Source organism: Chelonoidis abingdonii, chromosome 4 (genome assembly GCF_003597395.2).
Source record: "Chelonoidis abingdonii isolate Lonesome George chromosome 4, CheloAbing_2.0, whole genome shotgun sequence".
Taxonomy (NCBI): domain Eukaryota; kingdom Metazoa; phylum Chordata; order Testudines; family Testudinidae; genus Chelonoidis; species Chelonoidis abingdonii.
The window spans coordinates 56,122,706-56,146,116 of record NC_133772.1 but is presented as its reverse complement, the minus strand read 5'-3'; the positions used below and the strand labels follow the sequence as shown (position 1 = coordinate 56,146,116).

At 40.6% G+C, this 23,411-nt stretch overlaps 1 protein-coding gene across 7 annotated transcripts in view; it reads left to right on the top strand.

Moving 5' to 3' along the window:
- The window catches only part of PPFIBP2 (PPFIA binding protein 2), a 159,334-nt gene that overhangs the window by 110,579 nt on the left and 25,344 nt on the right, over window positions 1-23,411 (top strand). For 5 of the 7 annotated variants that reach the window (XM_075065190.1, XM_075065187.1, XM_075065189.1 and 2 more), the window contains 5 exons: window positions 5,660-5,752; window positions 10,129-10,237; window positions 13,908-13,940; window positions 15,871-15,932; window positions 19,786-19,861. In XM_075065190.1, the coding sequence (XP_074921291.1) occupies window positions 5,660-5,752; window positions 10,129-10,237; window positions 13,908-13,940; window positions 15,871-15,932; window positions 19,786-19,861 (373 nt within the window). The remainder of the gene's footprint in view (window positions 1-5,659; window positions 5,753-10,128; window positions 10,238-13,907; window positions 13,941-15,870; window positions 15,933-19,785; window positions 19,862-23,411) is intronic. The other 2 variants (XM_075065188.1, XM_075065193.1) reach the window with 1 other exon arrangement.

The following is a 23,411-nucleotide window of genomic DNA, read 5'->3' as shown; positions in this document are numbered from 1 at the left end:
CTTTTTAAAAACCCCTAGTTTTCGATCCAAAAAAAGTTTTGATGGAAAATATTTGTCCAACCCTTTTAATGAGCTTTAGTACCTTTTAGTACTAGCTAATGCTGAGAACCAGTGATACCTTTTAAAGAAGTTTTGTCAAACTGGGTTTGTGTCGAGATGCGGAGGGTTTATTTTTCCCAGGGCCGCCCATGGAGAGGAGGAGGGGAGCAAGTGGAGCAATTTGCGCCGGGCCCTGCAGGGGCCCACACGAGAATATAGTATTGTAATTTTTTTATGGAAGGAGCCCCTGAAATTGCTTTGCCCCAGGCCCCCTGAATCCTCTGGGCGGCCCTGGGAGTTTTCACTGTGTTCCCTCTATATGTCTTATCTAGATATTTGAGCGACTTTATAAGGGCCTCATAATGTAGTATCTGAGCCCCTTACAATCTTTAACAAATGTAATGTGTTTATATTCACAATGCTCCTGTGAGGCAGGGAAGAACAGGAAAACTGAGCAGCAGCAAAGTTTGAACTGACCATCTGCTGATAGATTAAACAGACACAACTCGTCTATCTGGGGGTTTTAAACCAGTTCAAGTTGAGTTAATCCGGTTCTATAATGCTAGCATACACGTGACACAACGCATCCCCATGCATTAACTCCACACTTACAACAAAATTATGGAGTCCTGTAGCAAAGTGGACTAAGTTTGCTACAAACTGATTTAGTTAGATCTGTTGTTCGTGTGTATGCACTGCTTCAACAGCTATCCCTCAGTGCTTTGAAGTCGACCACTACTGACCTGTCTATGTACCTCTGTGTATCCCCTGCCCTAGTGTCAAGTTCCCAGGACAGACCCTCCCCCATGCAAAACCAAGTGTGAGACCAGCTTTTGCCCATTTGCTCCTGGGCTCGAGTGTATCAGTATTCTTGCAGTACTATAGCAATTCCACTCCACAGTCCCCACAACTTGCCTTGTGCTACTGCTTGGAGCCATGTTGAGACCCTGCATCTCATTGCCATCTGGGAGAAGAGTCGGTGCAGGAAGCTCTTTTGGTCAGACATCAGGATAAAGAACAGTTTGTGGATATTGTGAAGCAGATGTCCACAAAGAGTCATGATTGAGACATCAAGCTGTGGTGGAGAAAGAGCACACAGCTCAGGAGGGCCTACCTTAAGATGAGGGATGCAAGGAAAACATCCATCAGGAGACATGTAACCTGTCCATTTTACAAAGAACTGGACAGACCAGCAAACACTTTTGGATCTTGCTGCCAGCACTTTTCCAACTGCTAAAGGGCAACCAGAAAGATGAGTGGGATGAGGGCAAAGAGCTGTCCCCTGAGAGCCGGGTGAAAATCAATGCAGTTCCTGCCCTGCAGCTGTAGAGCCCAATTCCTGCCCTCTATCAGCCGAGCCCAAGTCCCCGCCAATAACCCAGGCTGGGACTAAAGAGACACATCCTCTGGAGGGAACTTCGGCATGTAGGTACCTACTTAAAGTTGTTTTTTGTTGTTGTTGTTTTGTTTTTATTAATTGTGGTATGCCCTGTGCTGATTTGTCTGGGTGGCCCATGGCTCATTTTAGGCAGTTATAAACTAGGAGTCTTTCTGAGTTTCCCAAGCCCCCTTTCCTCCCTCCTCCCCCCAAATCCACATTCCCAAGATGGCAGCTATTTCACTTGAGAACTCTTTTCCATCCTAAATCCCGGACCATCAACAGTCTTCAGGCCCAGTCAGTACATGCCTATCTGCCCATTTTCCTTTCACCTTTCCTCATCTGTCCTGCCCAGTGAACCCCCTTCCACCATCACCCGTTTGCCCTCTCAGAATGGCAGCTTACAGCATGGCACAGCCGCAGCCTCTACCCCACCCCTCCTGCGACAGATTCAAATAATTAATACATTCATTGTGCTAAAAATACAACAGTTACTGAAACACTGGTTATAGGAAAAGGAATTTGGTTAGAGGTCATAGATTACATGAAGTATAAATGCTCATTGAAAGCCCAGTGCAGATACAAAAAGTAATGCTCCTCACTGAGGTGTAAGCATCCTGCACATTGTAGCTGACAGTTATTGCAGGACCCTGTCTAATCTCTGGATTTTCTCCATGCCTGCAGGTGAGATAAAGCAGAATTTAAGACTGAGAAGTGGGTTGATTTTGGTTCTTACGTTATAGGGATTGCCACATACTCATTCCTTCCAGTATAGTTCACACCTCCTTTCTACTCCTACAGCACTTCTAGGGGACCATCTTGGTGAATATCTTCACAGCATATCTCTTTGGTCTGCCCTTTGCCTTTTGAATAATGCTATTCTCCGCCTCCTAGTCTCTTCAGTGTAACATCATCATGACTCAGGGCAACACAAAGGGAATGTAGAGCGGATTACTACGCAGCTCATGCTCTGTTGCCCACCTCACTCCTCTGACAGTACAGAGCCACCTCCCACGCACAAACAGAAGTGCAAAGCATGATCGGGAACATAATTCCCCTGCCCCCAGCAATCCAAGACACAGTGGCAAGGCAAGATAGCATACACTATGCACACTAAAATTCCAACACAATCAGTACCTTTCCCACATGCAGACCACTTATCTCTGAGGTTCACCCGAGACTGGGAAGAATCTCAAGAAGGTAAAGTCTGTAATTCATATTTTAAAAAAAAAGCTATCATGGCCTGACTGGAAAACAAACAATAGTCCACTCTTTGTTTTTTTTTCCATTCTCCTGTAGCCATAGCATCTGCAATGGCCAGATTGCCAAGGAGAGGGCCTCTGTCAATGGCAGAGTGTCTGTCCAACCTGAGGGGGCATAAAAGGAAGACTTGGGACAAGATGTTTGCACAGCTCATAACAGAGTCCCGCAGAAAAATTCAAGATGTGTGAAAGGTGGAGGCAGTATCTGAGAAGCCAAAGGGAGAAAAAAATGGAGCTGTCAAACAAGACAGTGGCCAAGGACAACATCACAGTCAGCAGGGAAACATTGCCATAACTAAGGAGACCATGGAAAAGTACAGGGAAATGCAGAGGCAGTTCAGAGAGACTATATTAAGCCAAAATATGCTGCTTCATCTTATGGTGGTGTTAGAAGAGCAGGTGCTGCAGCCCAGAGAGGTGGGACCCAGCCACGTTCTTGAGCCCCTGGATAATACAAGTTACTGGGGCCACCTGCAACTCCACCCTGCTCCACCCACCTGGAGCAGTGTTCCCAGAAGCCATGCCGCTTGCAGAGGTCAACCTCTGGGCACAGATTAAAAATGCATCTGAGCCCAGCTCTTTTGAGTCCTTCAGTGCCCCTGAGAACTTTGAGCCACGGCACGAAATCCCACAAGAAGAGACAGAAGCAAGACGTATACTCGCCTGTAACTTTAAGCCCCTCCGCCCCACCAACTGTTCTGCACTGCACTGCAGTTTCAGTGTTGGCTGGACTGTTGTTTTGTTTAATATATTTTTGATTAAAAGCTGCTGTAGTATTGCATCAGTAAAAACTTAATTTTTGGTTTGTTACATGACTCTTTCTTGTTTCATAATCAAAACCATTTAAAATTCATATATTATGACTCATCACTGCATGAAAGTTAGAAATCCCTTTAAACAATGGTAAAATAATTTATAGAGTTTCACAGAAGTACTTGAACAAGGCCACGCTTACAGCACCCAATGAACCTGAATCCAACTTCAAGGGGCTAATGGCTGATTGTATAGCCACATGTTTTCAGGGATGAGACTCAAAATAAGGACAGTGGGCATCCCAAACAATATGTCTCTGGTTTATTTCCATTTTCTGTGGGATACCTGGCTAGCTGCTCAAACCACTGAACAAGATCTGGACCTCGTCTTTGCACCCACTGTTAAAGCTTTCTCCTTTATCTGGACAAATGTTGGATAGAATACAACATGCTGATATAATGCTCAGCACATTTTTTTCTGCCACTTCCAACCTATTCCATAAAGAATGCCATCTCCCTTTCAGATGGCCGAATGCACAGTTGATTACCATTCTGCAGCTGCTGAGTGGGTAGCTAAAAAGCTCTGTCATTCTGTCCAGGTGGTCTGTGAATGGCTTCATTAACTAAGGAAGCAGGGCTTGAGAGTTCTCCCAGAATAACTGGAGAAACATCCGCACCATTAATGTCAATAGTGTTCCTGGGGCCACACAGTTCTCCTTCCACTAGTTTGACATGACATGAGTTCTGATTATGTACATTTCCAGTCTACCCTACATTTATGTCTGTAAACCTACCATGGTGGTCAGCCAGCCCTTGGAACACCATGGAGATCTATCCCTTCCTATTCATAAGTTCTGTTCCTGAGTGGGGGAATGAGGGTCTGGGAGGGAGCAAATGAAAAGAGATGGTTTATAAGTTGTCCCAGACAGTTTGACGGCTTTGCATGTATGTGGTTCCCAATAGTCTCCTGAGCATTACCCAGCATTATAACTGGATGAAACTGTATCTTTTCCATGGCATGACACTCCTGCATGAGAATGTCCCAAGCAGTTGATCTCCCCAAGTTGAATTGGTCTGCCACCAACCAGCAGCATTCTGGAGTGGCCAGCTTCCTGATGGTAATGGTGACCTGCTTCTCTAGGGGCAGGGTACAGCATGTTGGTACACTGTTGATGAAGCTCCACGGTCAGTTCAGCGCTTGTCTAAAAAAAAGTAACCCTTCCCACTCTGAAATTTTCTCGCTACTGCTGGTCATCCCAGTTCTGCACAATAATTCATTCCTACCAAGCCACGCTGGTTTTCCGAGGCCAGAAATGCTCTGCTCAACATGGTGGCAGACTGTTTGTTTATTTCAGCACTCAAGGCCAAACAAAACTGCTGAGTGGAGGATGTGGCAGCAGCAACTGCTCATCTAGCAGCAGGAGGAAATTCAGCAACAGTGGAAGCAAGACAAGGGTGAGGAAGAAGAGGAGGACACTGAACAGCTATTTCTAGAGGACCAGTTCCTGGAGGAGTTTCAAACCGTGTGAACACTATTGGTGCAGCTTTTGTACAGCGCGTGAGCAGCCATGCAGCAAAAAGCTTTGCATTAAGACTCCTCATGTAGATATCCTAATAAAGGTGCTAAGAATCTTTTTGTTGTTGTTGTTGTTGTTGTAAATGCATCTCTTGGCTGCATCAGTTGACATGGGACCTTTTATTTACTGACGGGTCTCTCCATCATCAGCTCCTTAGGTAGGGATATAGTCTTATTTGTCTGTAAAGTGTTTGTGTGTGGTGCCTGTCTGCTGAATATTGTCTCATCTGTGGTATTTGTTGGTGTTTTTAGGTATCTTAAATACTTGCCCGACTCTTCGGCAGCATTTCAGTCTTCTAGATTTTTTTAAAGAATCTCTGAACGCAACCCTTGGTACAATATAACATGGATATAAGTGGACCCGAGCACCTGAACACATCAGAGTCAGCCGTCTTTCCTACGCAACCAAGCAAAGTTGATCATAATTTTGGCTAGAGAGTTTCAGAAAGGATTCCACTTAATAATATAGCAAATCAAAGTAGCTTTCACTTGCTTAACTTATGGAGCACAAATAACAAGGAAAAGTTTATTTTGCATGGGTGGTTCCACATTCACTGGACTGTGTCATTGATGAGCTTTAATTCATGTCCTTAAAAAAACAAAAACTCGGCTGAGCCTTTCTTTAGCTGTTCTTTATCTTTTCCTTTTGCAGGGTTTGCTTCAGGAACTCAAACATCTCAAAATTAAAGTGGAAGAGCTGGAAAATGAAAGAACCCAATATGAATGGAAATTAAAAGCAACCAAAGTAAGCAGTAAATTTAGCACTTATGAAAGACAGATTTATTCCAACCTGGAAGTGGATACTCCCTATTTCCCTCAATATTTACTTTTTTTTAACATTTAATACGGTTCACTGATGACTGTAAAATAAGGTTTTGTTTGAACAATCTGTTGAATGCAGATTTTGCCTTTAAAGTTGTTCTGTCCTTTTATTTAGGATTTTTACTCTTTCTGCCACCCCATTCTCCTCTTTTTTTCTTTTCCCAAAAACTAATATCTTGGCTAACAAAGGAATTGTTCCACAAGCAAGCCTTCCTTTCAAGCTTTCTATTTCACTCATTCCATATCAGTTACAAGCTTCTGGAGTAAGTTCTCTAGCTTGAAAGTCAGTTTCACAAATGCAAACAAAGGCAGCAGTGGGAGGAAAAATGCAGAGCTGTTTTGGTGTACCACATGAATAACTTTCAGAGAGTGTAAAGCCAGAATGGATCATTGGATCATCTTGGATTTTACCCAGTTATTCAAGTATTGAGCCAACTTGTGTTTGACTAACGCGTGGACTCCCGAAAGGCATCCTGTCTTGATTTGAAGACATCAAGAGAGAGAGAATTCACAACTTCCCTTTGAAGTTTGTTCCAATGGTTAATTACCCTCATTGTTAAACATTTGTGCCTTATTTCCAGCCATTGGTTCTTGTTATGACTTTCTCCACTAGATTAAAAAGCCGTTTAGTATATAGCATTTCTTCCCCACTGAGATACTTATAGTCCATAATCAAGTTACCGCTTATGTGAATAGTTCTCAATCAGCTCTAATGGATTACTCACATGAGTAAATTCAGATTATTTCAACTTAGTTAAGAAACTAGTGTTGTTTGTAATATTTCAGGTGACCCGATGCTTAATGCAATTAGTGTTAATAACAAGGGGGAAGGAATGCAAACCAAAATAGAGAAAGAACAAGTAAAAGAATATTTAGATAAGTTAGATGTATTCAAGTTGGCAGGACCTGATGAAATTCCCCTAAGAGTACTTAATGAACTAGCTGAAGCAATCTTGAAATTGTTAGTGATTATCTTCAAGAACTCATGGAGGATGAGTAAGTTCCCAGAGGTCTGAAGAAGGGCAAACATAGTACCTGTCTTTAAGAATGGGGAAAAAAAGGATCCAGGCAGTTAGACTAGTCAGCCTAACTTTGATACCTGCAAAGATACTGGAACAAATTATTAAACAATCAGTTTGTAAACGCCTAGAGGATAATAAGTTAATAAGTAGTAGCCAACTTGGATTTGTCAAGATCAAATCATGCCAGACCAACCTACTTTCCTTCTTTGACGGGGTTACTGCCCCAATGGATGGTGTTGGGGAACAGTAGATGTGATGTATTTTGATTGTTAGTAAAGCTTTTGACACAGCCCCACATGACATTCTCATAAACAAACTAGAAAATTGTGGTCTAGATGAAATTCCTATAAGGTGGGTGCAAAACTGATTGAAAGACCATGCTCAAAGTGTAGTTATCACTGGTTTGCTGTCAAACTGGGAGGAGGTATCTGTCCTGCAGGGGTCTGTTGTGGATCCAATGTTATTCAACATTTTCATTGTTGATTTGAATAATGGAGTGAAGAGTTTGCTTATAAAATCTAGGAGAGGTTGCATGCAGTTTGGAGGACAGGATTAGAATTCAAAACAATCTTGACAAATTGGAGAATTTGTCTGAAATCAACAAGATGAAATTCAGTGACGATAAATGCAAAGTAGCATACTTAGGAAGGAAAAATCAAATACACAGCTACAAAATGGGGAATAACTGTCTAGGCAATAATACTGGTAAAAGGATCAAACTGAACGTGAGCGAACAATATGATGCAGTTACAAAAAAGGCTAATATAATTCTGTGACAGACTATACCCTTATATTCACCACTTTTTTGCAAAACCATGATAAATCTTGCACAAAGTATATCTTCTGAGGTATCATTTGAAAAAGCATAATTCACTGATCATGATTGTCCTGAGAAAATGTGTGGCAAAAATGAACGTTATAAGATTCTACTGTATGATGTCACTGATGCATATTTATCTGGGCAAACAGCCCAAACCAATTCCTCAGAGACAAAAGGCAAATGGATGCCTCATCCAGGTATCAACAAAATCAGATGGATAGTCACCTGGATAAGCAGCCATTCTTTGGCAGGAAGAGGGGTGTGAACTCAAGAGGGGGACTGAAACTAAAAAGCAGAGGGACAAACATCCCAAAGCTCCCAATTTTCTCTCTCCCTGCCCACCTCATTTTCTGCATGTGAGAAGACAAAAGTAAACAGCTATTGGACTCTGAGGGAGGGACGCTGATCTGAAAGTCAGGAGACAAGAGTAGTGTCTATGTGGAAGAATACGTGTAAACTTCCTTTGTTTTCCCTCCCTGGTTGATGACTTTGCCTCCTGCATAAATGCAAATTAAGACAAACGCACATTCCTCTCTTTGTTTAGGACAGACCTGACTTCTGCCTGGCCAGGTCAGTGGGGTTTGGAACGTGCGTTAAAACACCATACAGGGGAATCTTAACTATGTTGCCACACATATTTTAGCAGGACAATACTAATCAGCAAATTATGAGTTTTTAAATAGTATCTTACAAGGTATACTTTCTACAAAGATTATTACAGTAGTGTGTATACAGGAGTGCATTCCGTCACAGTAATAAATCCATCTTCTGAAACAGTGACAATTAACTTTCTAGGTCTTTGGTAAATGTTTTGACAAAACAATGTGCGGTGTATTATCTTCAGAGATAGTGACTGTGAAAGGGAAAAGTGGAGGAGCGTGGAGGCAGAGGAAAGAGGAGAAAAGTGGGAAGCGAGAGAGAGAGAAATGAGTGGGAGAAGATATGGGACTGGAAAGGAAAATAAGTGCAAGGTAAGGAAGAGGAAAATTAACTGTGGCGATGACATCAGTTGAATAAAAGAGGAAAGGGAGAAACCAAGATTGAAGAATGGGGTGGAGGAGACAAGTCCAAATCTGCTATTAGGAAGTCTGCACTTCTGTCTTCCTATTGCTCCAGCTACTGAAATAAAAATTTGAAATGTCTCCCTGGCTGGGATATATAAAGCACATTAGTCACTAAGAATGCGTGGTAATCATTCAGAGGTTTAGTCAGCTGAATTCCTATATTCCATGGGGATTTGATGGCGGAAAGGGTGAGCGTTTGCTGCCACCCAGCTGCCTGCTCCTTGTCAAAATGTGTTTTCACCTAATAAACTAAATCTCTCCTCTTCTTCCCTGTCAGATCATCGGTTTTTCTTAATTATAATGTCTTGTGGACCTGGTAACACCTTACATCCTAGATGCTAGATACTAAAGTGATATGTCTATTAGAAATGTCATGGGTAGATCATAGTAAATTTTTACTGAGGCAAATGCTTTAAGTGCTTCTACAGATGCACAAAAATCTGAAAAATGATGCTGTTGTCTAAAATAGCCCAGTGTGTTACAGCCAGCTGCTCTCAGATGGACTAACATGAGATAATAGTATCATTATGTTGCCAGTTGGACAAGTCTGTATTTCTAGCCCTGATGGATTTTTGAGAAATTTTAGAGTGTGAGATTTTACCTAGTCATAAGGGCATCCTGAATTCTGATGTGTGTAAATTAACAATTGTATTTTGATCCATATTCATGGTTGGTTTTCAGCTCATGCATTGCTTCTGCCATAATTGCCATCTAAAATATCTGATGCAGGTGAGAGCAAGTTTTACCAAATGTCTGACAGCAGTGGTCAAACTTAGTAGAAATCAACTCAGGACACTTTTCTTGTGTTTGATTATTTATCTTTTTTAATATGATGGAGACAGAAATAGTATATCACAATAGTAGAAACTACACCTAATCCGAACTACAATTTACATAATAAAATGACCCGTGGCTATAGTGAACACTGCAGGGCTCTCTTCCAAAATGTGAGTAAAATTTGGGAAAATATTCTGCTCTCTTGCAAATGACTCTATATTTAGCACTATATTGCTGGCCCTAGTAAAGCCTTGTACAAACTGTTGGGAAAACAACTACCCTTAATACTTTCTGTCTATTCCCAGATTACTTACCAAGAAAACAGCCTGAGTGTATTTGATCAGGCTGTACAGTCCTGAATCCTTAAAAGCATACCATCCTTGCAAGACATTTCCTGCTCTGCAGGGCTAATACCATAGAAAAACAGTGATACCTGTAAAAGGTATATCCTTCCTGCAGGATAGGTGGCATTTTTAAGGATCTAAGAGTTTCATAATATTAAAAGAAGTTATAAATCAGGGCCTGGAGTCAAGTGAAGTGAATTTTTGTTTGGGAGTTGAGAATTAATGGGTATCCAGTGATGGTGACATTCTGAATTTCTGTTCTGTTCTTTCAGGCTGAAATAGCCCAGCTTCAGGAGCAGTTAGCTCTCAAAGATGCAGAAATTGAACGTTTACAGAGTCAGCTCTCCAGAACCTTGGTGCATAATGAAATTGCAGAAAGAGGTAAGAATGGATGGGGAGGAAATCAAAGCTGAAATGAAAACATTTGTCTTCAGTTCTGAAGCAGCAACTGATCAGGATTTAAGGCAATGTAAGGAGACACGACAGTACTGCTTTCTACGTTTATTTTGGTGGGGGGAGGGCAGAGGAAGTGGGGATGGCTGCTGTGCTGACAGGCCAAGTAAGAGAATTTGGTATCCACAGAGCACTAAAACTTCTAATGCAGAGAACTTTGTTCTAAATTGAAAGACCTTTTAATGTTCCTTGTAGCCATATATTTATAAAATATTGATCTCAAAGTTATATGAAAAGGTATTTCTAGTTACCTTTTTTTAAATTACCAAACCATTGTTTATCACTGTCACCCTGCCTCAGTGGATCACAGCTGAGAATACCAGATTCAGGACAAACTGCTGAGAAACAGAGCAGACTGATCCCCAAACTGGTAGTTATTCTATTATTAGATATACCAAGACAGAAACAAAAGTTGAACTTCTGTCTCACCACACTGGTTAACATGAAGTCAAAAATGCATTCTCCCTAGGCATCCCAGCCCTTGTTTCTCCACCCATACACTAGACTGTATAATGAGTGGTCATTTAAAGCCAATATAATCAAACAAAGGGTTCTTCTAATCCCAAGAGATCAGCCACATACTCAGGTCAATATATAACTCACATTTTACCCAATAATCACACTGTTGCCAATCCTTTAGTACCTATAATCTAAAGGTTTATTTAGAAGATTAAAGAAGAAGGAGAGTTAAAATGGTTAAGTATAACAGGACACCAATGGCCATCACGTTCAACCCCCAACTAAAACCTCTCTAGCACATTATCAACGATCTACAATGCATTATCAATGATCTATCCTGGAAAACAATTCCTCACTCTCACAGACCCTGAGAGGCAGGCCAATCCTTGCTTATAGAAAGCCCCCAAACCTGAAGCAAATACTCACCATCAACTACACACCATACCACAGAAGCACCAACCCAGGAACCAATCCCTATAGCAATCCCTGACACCATCAGAGGACTCAACCACATCAGCCACACCATCAAAGGCTCATTCACATGCACGTCTATTAATGTTATATTTGCCATCATGTGCCAGCAATGCCCCTCTGCCATGTACATTGGCCAAACCGAACAGTCCCTACATAAAAGAATAAATGGACACAAATTGGACATCAGGAATGGTAACATACAAAAGCCAGTAGGTGAACACTTCAATCTCCCTGGACTTTCTGTAACAGATTTAAAAGTCACTATTCTTGAACAAAAAACTTCAGAAACAGACTTCAAAGAGAAACAGCAGAACTAAAATTCATTTGCAAATTTAACACCATATATTTGGGCTTGAATAAGGACTGGGAGTGGCTGGCTCATTACAAAAGCAGCTTTGCCTCTCCTGGAATTGACACCTCCTCATCTATTATTGGGAGTGGACTATCCACCCTGATCGAAATGGCCCTGTCAACACTGGTTCTTCACTTGTGAGGTAACTCCCTTCTCTTCATGTGTCATTATATAATGCCTGCATCTGTAATTTTCACTCCATGCATCTGAAGAAGTGAGGTTTTTACCCACGAAGGCTTATGCCCAAATAAATCTGTTAGTCTTTAAGGTGCTACCTGACTCCTTGTTGTTAAAATGGTTAAGGAAATCAAATACAAGAATTTTGCAATGATTGCATGTATCAGATCTGAAGCAGTGATGTTACAAAATACTGGCTTGTAAAGTCTCTGCTAACTTCTAAAAGATTGGGAGGTCCTCAGTCCATTGATTAGAATACTCCTTTTCATGTGAGACCATGGTCCAGAGCTCATAGTAGGAAAGAGTCAAAATAGAGATGCTTCCAGGGTAATCGTAGCTGATAGATTGTGACTTTTCCATTGGTACCTAACATGGCATACTTTGTACAAGATTTGTTGCAATTGTCTAACATTGGCAATATTAATGATATAAATAGTAATTGTCTAATCATACAGTGTCACAATCCCAGTAATAGCCATGTTCAGCCCCTATGTAATCAAACATTCAAAATCATAACTTGTTAGGACCGCATCATCCCCTGGTTGGACTGAATCTCCATCAGATTGCTTTGTGTACATCTGCACTATCAACAGGGAACAAGGCTACACAGAAGAACTGGTCCCCTTCCCTCACTCCCCTTCCATTTTCAGCCAACCTTGCCAACGTTTCCTCGAGTGTTGACCTCACCCAACTTCCATTGAATACCAGAATGTAGGAGGAGATGATACTATAGGCCCATGACTCCCTTCGTCTCACTGCTCCCCCTCCAAAGAGAACTGCTGAGTCTCCGCTTCCAGAAGCGAAGGAGACAATCTAGCCCTTTACAATTGTATCTTCCATACGGTCTTCCATATCTATTCAGGCAGTGCTCTAACATCGTATTAGCTAGTCATCTGTAGAGCTTGTGCATGTTGAGTGTTACAAGGTTTGCATCTGACACTAGAAAATACAGTTTCCCTAACAGTATTTTGAAACTTTAACAATTAATTGAAAAGGAATTTTTCCATTGGGTGAATAGTTTACAATTTTCTACAGGATGCTGAAAGAATTTTTTTTTAAATGAGTATGTATTACAAATAAGTCAAGAGCACCATATGTTTTAGTTTTCCAACTGTGGGCAGGACCGGCGCTAGGGTTTTGAGCGCCCTAGGCGGACGGCAATTTTGCCGCCCCGCGCGCTGGTCCTGTGGCTCTGGTGGAGCTGCCACAGTGGTGCCTGCAGAGGGTCCGGTGTGCCTGCGGGCTGTCCATCGGAGCCGCGTGAGCAGCTGACCCTCCGCAGGCACAACTGCGGCAGCTCCACCCGAGCCGCGGACCAGCGGACCACCCACAGGCACCACTGCAGCAGCTCCACGGGAGCTGCCTGCCGCCCCCTCCGGCGGCGCCCTGACCCAGGGGACACCCTGGGCTGCCAGCTGCCACGGTGGCACCCTGACCCAGGGTCAGAGCGCCTCCGCGGTAGCTGGCAGCCCAAGGTTTCCCTGGGCTAGGGACCCCTTGGGTTGCTGGCTGCCGCGGCAGCGCCCTGACCCAGGGACACCCTGGGCTGCCGGCTGCCGTGGCGGCGCCCTGACCCAGGGGACACCCTGGGCTGCCTGCTGCCGCGGCGGCGCCCTGACCCAGGGGACACCCTGGGCTGCCGGCTCCCGCCAGCAGCCCAGACTCCCTCTCTGTCCTAGCAGCAGGGCTGCTCAACCATTTAAAAAAAAATTGGGGGGCGCTTTTTGGCGCCCCCAAATCTCGGCGCCCTAGGCAACCACCTAGTCCACCTAAATCGTTGCACCGGCCCTGACTATGGGTCCATTCCTGCTCCCACTGATGTCAATGCTTAAACTCTCTGTGATTCCAAGAGCTCGGAGCCAGTAGCAGGGCCTAAATTTGTGAGTGCCCTAATGAAGCTACTGAATTGATATATATTTGAAAGGTATTGTAAATAGTAATAGCAACACCTCCTCTCAAAGAAATTGCCAAATTTTCTGGTCAAACTTTTTGATTTTCTTGTGAAACACACAAGGACAATAATGTCATGACGTACCTGTTATGCTTGAATGCATATTCTGACTAAGTTGCCATACAGTATCTAATCTGTGCTTTTTCTACAAACTTTTATTTGACCTTCACCATTTACCATCGTAGGGGAACTATATAGGAGAAGGCTAAAAGAAAAACGTAAGCCTTGAGATTCACTTTTGGCATTTTCTTAACGTTCGTTTTCACACAAATCATAGCTAAAATGCACTTCTGCAGCAATAATTTAATTTCTGTTTACATTCAGCTGCTTTATCATAATGTATATGAGACAAATATTTCATTGTTTGCAGCAAGCAGACAGCTATCGACCCTGCTTAAAGCTTGAGTCTGATTTATCACTTCAAACAAATATGAATGAAATCTCATTGGTTGCTAAATCAAATAGCTGGACTTTAAAAGGACACTGTCAAGGTTAATAGGCCCTTGTTTTGACCTTCATTTTTTTTATTTGCATGTAAACCCAATGCGATAATTGTTTTGTGCATGTGTTTTTTTGTGATTAGTGGGAGATAGTTTTATCTGAAAGCCTGCTTCTTCTTCTTCACCACTGAGGTAAATAAGGGAAAACATTTTGGTAAGAAAATAGATTTTCAATCAGATTTGTTTGGGATTATTACAAACAGTGAGAATGAAGTTTATTTTAAAAGTGATTAAAATACCTTGACATGGTTCTTTTGAAAGTTTAATAGCCATGAATGAAAATTAGTTCAAGGTTGATTTTTTTTTTAAAGCTTTTTCTAAAAAGGCAGCTTTCTTTTTAAACCTGTCTGATTGCTTGCTCACTGCTTGCTGGTCTTTGTATTTGTTTTGATTTAATTGTGTTAGTGCATCTCACCTGTTGACTAAATGCTGTTTTCTGCATGAGAAACATGTTTTCAGTACGTTCATTTGAATGTTTGTTAATGTATTAATCATAGCCAACCATTGCAAAATGTATGGAACTGGTAATAACTAACTAAAATTAATAATTAAAGTATTTACAAACAATTTGAATGTGAAGCTTGAATGTTCAACCTTAAACTATTTGTTGTAAAAAGGTTTGCTAACAACGCCTTTTGCAACACTAATTTTTTCCCATTTCCTTATCCATAGTATTACTGTCTTTGAGAACTGGTAGCACAGTTCTTTGTGAACCAAGTACATCAATTTAAAAATGTCCAGGAGTGTGTTCCTTGCATGGAAGCTACAATAGATAAAATATTTTTAAGCTCTGCTTGGTCATCTACATTTGGTTAGTACAAATGGGGATGTGGGATAGTTTGTGGAAGTAGTACATGGAGAACTGATGGCAGATTTGTGCCTATGATTAATTAAGAAATCCCATAGTAAAAGTTCTGTAAATTTACAGAAATGCAGGTTTGTGAAGACACACAATTTTTGCCTATGCACTTTCATAAAGAACCTACAAATATTGCATTATAAAGATTGTGATATGTGAGGTACAGCTCGGTATTCGCTGTTGGTATTTTTGCCACAGATTTTATTCAATTATTCAAATTTAGAAAGTTTTTAATAGATTCTGGAGTCCACGGAAACCTTTTTCTTGTGCAGTGAAGACTACAAGAAGACATTCAGAATTACAGCAGGATGTTGGGCTTTCTTTTTTTATTGCTTGTTGTTGTTGATCTTCAAGCTTCACAAATATTCTTTAACCACTGTTCATGTAAACTATAGATCATTCTCCCTAACTGGAAGGTTATTTCTTTTACAATTATTTCCATAAATATGACACAGAGGAGCCTCTCAAATCTCTAGGGAAACAAGTGTCAAATATTTTCCAGTCAAATTTTTAGGAAAATAAAATGTTTAAAACAAAAGCCATTATATAGTATTAATTGTACATAGCACCTTTAATATCACAGCAGTTGGCAAACCTGACCTATCTGTAGCTGAAGAGACTCCCAAAAAGTGTGATTGTCCCAGTTTAACTTTACTTATACTACGTACGGTACAGTACATGGCCCAGTGATAGGCCCTGTATAAGAACCTAAGCAGAACAGAATGGAAATGACTTAACCTAGATTAAATATAATAAACATTTTTCTCGTAACATTTTAAACTATTTTAGATCAAGAAGTTCAGCGACTGAAGATAGGAATGGAATCGTTGTTAGCTGCAAATGAAGAAAAGGTGAGGAAATGGTTAGGATTAACTTGCCCCTTTGCAGTAATAATGGAGTTGTGTCAAGAAGGTATAATTTATTGCATCTCTGCAATAATCTAAAATGCTGCGTTCATAAGGCCAACATCCCTGTGAGTTACCTGGTGTCGCATGGGGTTATGGAACCTATGTGGCTAACCTTGAAAGTGTGATGCTGCCTTTCTCCACCAGCCCAGCTGCAGCATCTTTAAAATGAGATTCTCATCTGGGAGCTCTTTTACCTGGGGAACAGAGATCCAGGGTTACGGGCATCCCTCCTTCTCTAGCTTATAAGGTTCAGTGACCTTTCAGCAACACTTTGTGGCCCTCCAGCCACTCTTACATGCCTTTCCATTACAGAATCTGAATCAGGTATGCCTTGACACTACCCATTTAAATTCTGTACCAGAGAGTGGGCTGAGAGTGACCTTTGAGTCTGAAACTGAACTCCTGGGTGGAGAAAGCCGGAAGAGTTCAGAAAAAGCCAAGAGAAAAGTTGGAAAAAATAATTTGACAACATCTTTAAATAGAACAATGTTCCTACCTTTTGATTCCCCTGCTATGTGCTAATTCTGCTGAACTCTCTTTGAGTGGGAGGTTTTAAGGCACAATCCTGCAAGATGCTGAGCAGCTTCAAATCCCATTTAAGTTGTTTCTCACTCTTGCAAAAAATAAATAAATAAAGATTAAAGTTTGGTGGTTTTAAATTGATGTTTTTGAGAAAATTATAATTAGGGCACCATAATAGCAAAAAGGCAGGCCAGGGTGTGCATTAGTAAGTTGTTAGTCCATGTCAATAGATGTGAGGTGGGGACAAGTAGCCTCTTAATACACACCCTCATATGGAAGCAGGGAACACTGAAAGAGCAAATGATAATTTTAGAGAATTAAGCACCTCATAAATGAATGTGACTCATAATAGGCTGAGCTGCTTAAATGGTCAAAAAGCCAGAATTTACATCTGGACAATAAAAGACGTGGCATTATCTTTTAGCAGAGCTGTTACAAGGCTGTATAACATTTTGCATTCTAAGAGGAACATCAGATATCTTTGCTCACTTTCTAGTCTCAGAGACTGTATTCATAGGGACAGGAGACCCATTCCATTAGCACATATGGAGTGTTTAAGTGAGTGAGTAATGGCCAGTATGGAGGTACATTGCTGATGTGTGTAAAGCAGCTATCTTGAATAATGTGGCTGCATGTGCCATTTAGGAGACCAAGTAAAGTAGTCAGATGCTTAAGGTTTTTGGAAGTTTGTTTAGGTTTAAGATGCATGCATACTTTTTTGGAGTGGATATTCCAGTGTCTGCTTTTCATTACAGAGAGACTCTACTGTCTCCATAGTTATGGTAAAAGCTGAATTTCTATTATAAGCCCAATTCTTTTTGTTTTCTTTGTAGACTTCCTAGGGCATGTAGCAGCAGCACCTTCTTTTCTCTTGCCTGGCAAACTCCTACTTTTCATGTCTACAAATTTACTGTTTTGCCTTGCATTGTGGGTGGGAGAGAGAAATGAATGTTGTTGCCAGTCTGGACTGCTATGAGACTGTCATAAACAGATAGTTAAAGGTTAATACCTCTTTTACCTGTAAAGGGTTAAGAAGCTCAGTAAACCTGGCTGACACCTGACCAGAGGACCAATAGGGGGACAGATACTTTCAAATCTTGGCGGAGGGAAGTCTTTTTTGTTTGTGCTCTTTGTTTTGGGGGTTGTTCGCTCTTGGGACTAAGAGGGACCAGACATCAGTCCAGGCTCTCCAAATCTTTCTGAATCAGTCTCTCATGTTTCAAACTTGTAAGTAATAGCCAGGCAAGGCGTGTTAGTCTTATTTTTGTTTTCTCAACTTGTAAATGTTCCTTTTTTGCTGAGAGGATTTTACCTCTGTTTGCTGTCACTTTGAACCTAAGTCTAGAGGGGGTTCCTCTGGGCTATATGAATCTGATTACCCTATAAAGTATTTTTCATCCTGATTTTACAGAGATGATTTTTACTTTTCTTTCTTTAATTAAAAGCTTTCTTTTTAAGAACCTGATTTATTTTTCCTTGTTTTAAGATCCAAGGGGATTGGATCTGGACTCACCAGGGATTGGTGGGGGGAAAAGTGCAGGGATGGTTAAGTTCTCCTTGTTTTAAGATCCAAGGGATTTGGATATGTGTTCATCAGGGAATTGGTGAAGTCCCTCAAGGCAACTCAGGGAGGGGAAAGTTTTGCGGCGGTACAGAGAGTGCTCCAGACACTGGAATTCTGGATGGTGGCAGTGTACCAGATCTAAGCCAGTAATTAAGCTTAGAAGTGTCTGTGCAGGTCCCCATGTCTGTACCCTGAAGTTCAGAGTGGGGAAGGAACCTTGACAGAGACCCTGTGCAAATTCCAGGAGAGAGGAATGAAGTCCGTCCTTACATAGAGACTAGAGGGCATTTCTTCCAAATTTTTTTGAAATTGTTTTGCTTGTCAATAAACCTTGGTCTCACGTTAGGGAATGTACTAGTTGGTGGCATGTACAATTTTGTTCTCTGCTGCATTGAATCAGACTTCCTCAGTTACCTTTCTCTCTTGTCACTGGTCTACAATGGGGAATTAAGCCCTACTACTAGCGTTTGTGGAGATTTTCCTTTAACTCTAGCGATAGAGGCCTGTGCATTTCATGGTGGAAATTCATGACTTTTATCCTAAGTTCGGTTGGGGGAGGGGGCAAGGAAGGGCTGGCTTAGGCAGAAGCTGTGGAGTCTATGTACCTAGACAGCTGAGAATCTTTAGACTATTTGTCAGTTTAAATTCTTTGGGGAGGGGGGGAACATTGTTAGAGAAAATCAGTCAGTTGTGTCTTTCATCATTCACTGTCCAAACCCCAAATACAACGGACACCTTCAAGGGACACCTAAAGGGATAGGCCAAGTGGTCAACTCTTCGTTCTGATATGCTGTTTTTTCCTCTCCTCTGCTCTTCCACTCTAATGGCTGCAATTTCAGGAGGGAGAAAAGGGGATGCTGGGCCAGATATTCAGCCCAACTAAATTGGCTTTGTGCTATTATAGCAGCACAAATGGGACTAATAACTAAAGATAGATTTTTCAGAAGAACTTGGCACTCACAGTTGAAGCCAGATTGTCCAGTTGAGCTCAGTGCTCCCACTCAGACATCTCAGTGAAGTGGCCAGATTTTCAAAAGATTTTTAGGGGGAGTTGTTGCGAGCTGAGCCATTTTTGAAAATCTGGCCTTAAGCGGGCGAACTGGTGATTTTCAGTAAGGGGAAATCCTCAGACAGAATATATCTGTCATATCTGACTCTATACCATCCCCTCCTGGCCCAGTATGGGAATGTGTTGAATGTAGGAAGAGGAAGTGGCCAGGTCACACTGTACTTCAGTGATCCCCATCAATCAAGCCAGTGCAACTTAACACAGCTGTAGGGCTGCTCTAAGTTATGACCTTAGGGATAGGGGGAGAGGAGCTGGTGAAGAAGATAAGTCAAGTGCTGCTCCTGAACAGTTGAGGATTCAGTTCAATCAAACAACATTTCTTTATTGCTGTACCTCTGTAAATAACTGATTTGTCGTTGGTGTCAAATTAATCTGAGTTTTTTAAATATAATAATAATAATAACAATATACATTTCAGCAAATAGTATGTCTAATGCCAGCTAAAAGTCGAGGAATAAATGTTCTATACAAAGCACGTGAGATTCTGGACACGATTCCTATTGAGAATAGGCACAAATCCCCAGCATCATTAATAGATAATGTATATCTATTAATAATATGTATAACTTACTCTATCTACAAATGTAATGGTATTAAATTTGGCACTTTGAATATGAATTCCCTTTAATGTTTTTTTGCAGGCCCGTCGAATAGAGGAGTTAACAGTGCTGCTAAGCCAGTACAGAAGGGTGAAGGAGATAATGTTAGCAGCTCATGGTAAAATAAGTGTTGTGGGTAATGTTCGATGTGTGGTCTTCCTGAATACTGTATGTTCTGTAATGAATATTCCTTAATAAGGCATAAAAAGAAGGCCACACGATAAGGCATAAAAAAAGAATCTGTTTAAGGCAAATTATAACTTTCATCTGTCACATCTAGACATTTAATTTTGGTTAACATGCTATACAACACATCATAAAACTAGGGACAAAACTGATTAGGAGATTTAGCCACCACGCCACTCCCGTTCATATAGACTTGTATGACTGAATCCCTTAGTCAGTTTTGAAAGTCTTAACCTAAAAGTTTGTTTTACATCATTTAATAGCAGGTTGGAATGTAATTCTGAAATTCTGTGTTGCTCTAAATGGTGTCATTAAGATTCCTTGACACGAGAGAGCTTCTCAGTCAGTCAGATTTATTGTTTGTTTTTATATTGTTTGTTTTTATACTAGCACTTAGGAATCCCAGTAAGAATTGGGACCCCATTTTGTACACAGTACAAAACTCTGCCCGAGGAAAGCTCAGAATCTAAAGACAAGACCAGCAGCGGTTATAACAAAAGTGAGAAGAAGAGGGCTCAAAAGCAATAAGCGCTTGTGTTAACATAGGTTTGCAATGTGCATGACTTTAATTCTTTAATTATACTCTTCTTTAATTAATAATAAGACACAAATTTCAGCAGTGCAATATGGCTCCAGGAGACCTTACTGGGATGATGGTAATAAATCACTATACTTTTAATTCTATTCAGACTTCTTTCATATCAATGTTTCTGTACAAGTCATTGTTTTCCTTGATGTAAGAAGTGTTTTTACAGAAGGTTCATTACAAAGAACTTTATTTCTGAATACAGCTGATCTCTGTTAAGACAATCTTATTTTTTCTTTGCAGATGATGATTTATTAAATGAGTATAGTAAATTCTTCCAAAACAAATATTCACAGCTGACTACTTGGGCAAATGCTGATATGAGAAAAAACTACAGCCTTATCAATGTATTACAAAACACTACTTAATTAAGTAGGGTGTAGTTGGGGATTATCCTTGTCCATTGCATCACTTACGTTGAGAATGGGATAGGTGTTTTAAGATAGTCTCGCTTTTAGATTATCTCTATTATCATAGCTCCACTGATGTCAATGAAGCTATGATAATTTACAACTGTTAAGGATGTGCCCATAGGAAGCCACGCTTTGTGGCAACACCAGATAACCTTCCACTTCACATCACAAGAGCTCAGTAAACAACAGCAGGTTTACTGGCTGTCTTCTGAACCTAACAAGGTAGTAATGCACACTAGTCCAAATACACCAGGAAATAGTCTATTCCTGTGGCAGCAGCAAGGCTTAATATAGCTGGCAATAATTTTCCATAGATGATTATGATCACCTCAGTCAGGTAAATGAGGGATAATTGACATTTTAGTAAACAGATTTATCCACCATGAAATATTAGCCCATCTGATTAGACAAGCCTAGGAATATCATCCATCCTGTCTGTATTTAGAATAGCAGAGCCATGACAGTAAGACCAAGCATAAGCAAGGCAATTTCTCTTTTAAAAAAAAAAAAAGTATCACTAAATGCGCATTTTAAGGATCTGATCCAAAGCCCATTGAAATTAATGGGAATCTTCAGTTGACTCCACGAGCTGTGGGTCAGACCCTAAGTTAGTACCATTACCACCATTAGAAATTTTACTGAACACTAAACTTGGTGTTTTCATGGCATTAGACAGGGGTGCTGGAACAGTTTGTATAGTGGGCGTGCTGGCAGCCATTGTACCAAACTGTAAACCCTGTATATAATGGAAACAATTTCAAGCAAGGGGATGTGGCAGCACCCCTAGTTCCAGCATCTGTGGTGTTAGGTTGGGTTTGGAAGGTCTCATATGATCTGTAATATGGTCGCCAATGAGTTTGCCTATACTATTATTCCTTTACTTCTTGTTAACACAACATAGTGACATCTGAAGAGGAGGTCAGCATAGCAGCCAGAGTAAGCTTCTCTTTCAGCAGACTTGAAAGACAAAAGAAAAGCTGAAAGCAATTTTCATGTTTTCTGACCTGTCATGCATTTTCATTAGCTGAAGAGGGTCTGCTGCTGTTAGGCAGTATTTTGTTTTACATAATTATAACCCTTTCCAGAGACACAATAATACTCTTATGAGTCCTTTTGCAGTTATCCAATTTTATATAATTAAATACAAAACATTTGGAGAAAGTCTTTAAAATCATTAAGTATAGAATAATGTGAAAAGTAAATTGACCAGATATCCTTGTTTTCTCCAGAATTCAGAATTATATCTCAAGTGAATACAAGTTTTCATAGCTCCTATTTATTTTCAAAAAAGTCTGGTACATTATAATGTACTGCATTTGGTTATTTGCTCCAGAGAAACCTTTATTATCTGAAGAATTACCACCAAAGAACTGAAAAGATATTTCAGAGGAAGATCCTAAGATTGGAGCTGTCCTAGGGGTTTGTGTTGGTTTTTAGAGTTGTTTTTAGTTATGTTGGGGGGCATTTGGTGGTGGCTGAGTTTTTTCTTAGAAAAATCTGGGCTGTTTATATGGGGAAGAGCTTCAAAGTATATTCAGAGACAGATCTTCTTGCAAAATATGTAAGTAGCTCATGTCAAGGCAAAAGAAAAACACATAGCTGTGTAACTTCTATTTTATCCTCCAAGTATGCCTCACATCCACTAATAAGTATAAATCCTTTTCTTTGAACAGCATAGTTTAAGACAGGTTTCTTTTATATCTGTTAGTGATCAGAGGCTGTACAGATCAGCTAGTAAAATATAGTGAAATGAAGAAGCAACTGTTTTACAGTTCATATCAGCTGGGTGCAATTCACATCACTTAACATTATCCTCAGACTTGCATGCTTATGGCAGAGAAACCTAAAAATGTACTACGTCTTGCTGTAAATTACTGGTTGTACATCTGAGATTATACTGCTATCAACAATAACAATGCCTTTTGAGTACTTCACTTCTTTCCTAGAATGGCCTTGCGAGAACAGCTTTCATGGTGGGAAATTTTAAAGTACTGCATATTCTGTTTCAATATTATTCCATTGATCAGCCTTTGTGAAGGCACATACATGCACAAGATCTGTTCAGACACTCTCTTTGAACAAGTTCCAAGTCAAGACTTGGCTGTAATTTGATACTTTCTGTATTTCTGCAGCAGTTATTGAAATTAGCTATTATCACAGGTTAAATCTCAAAGGAAACCTTGCTCTACTCAAAGGCCTAGAAGAGAACATAGTTCAGAAAGAAAAGTGTCTCTTCTTCCACTTCAGCCCCTGTTTCAGATTTACCTTCCAATTGCATACATCAACCCTGTGTCAGAGTTAAAGGCTGCTTTGACATGTGACGTGGATTTATTTCATTGTGAATTAGCTTAAGTACTCTGTCACTAAAGTCAAATGAAAGCTGGAAATGTTAGTTCTGTGCAGCCTCTTCAGATTAGGGTGGAGGAACCATTCCTGGGGGATCAGTGATCCGGCAACTGCTGTGGTTTAAAAAAAAAAAAAAA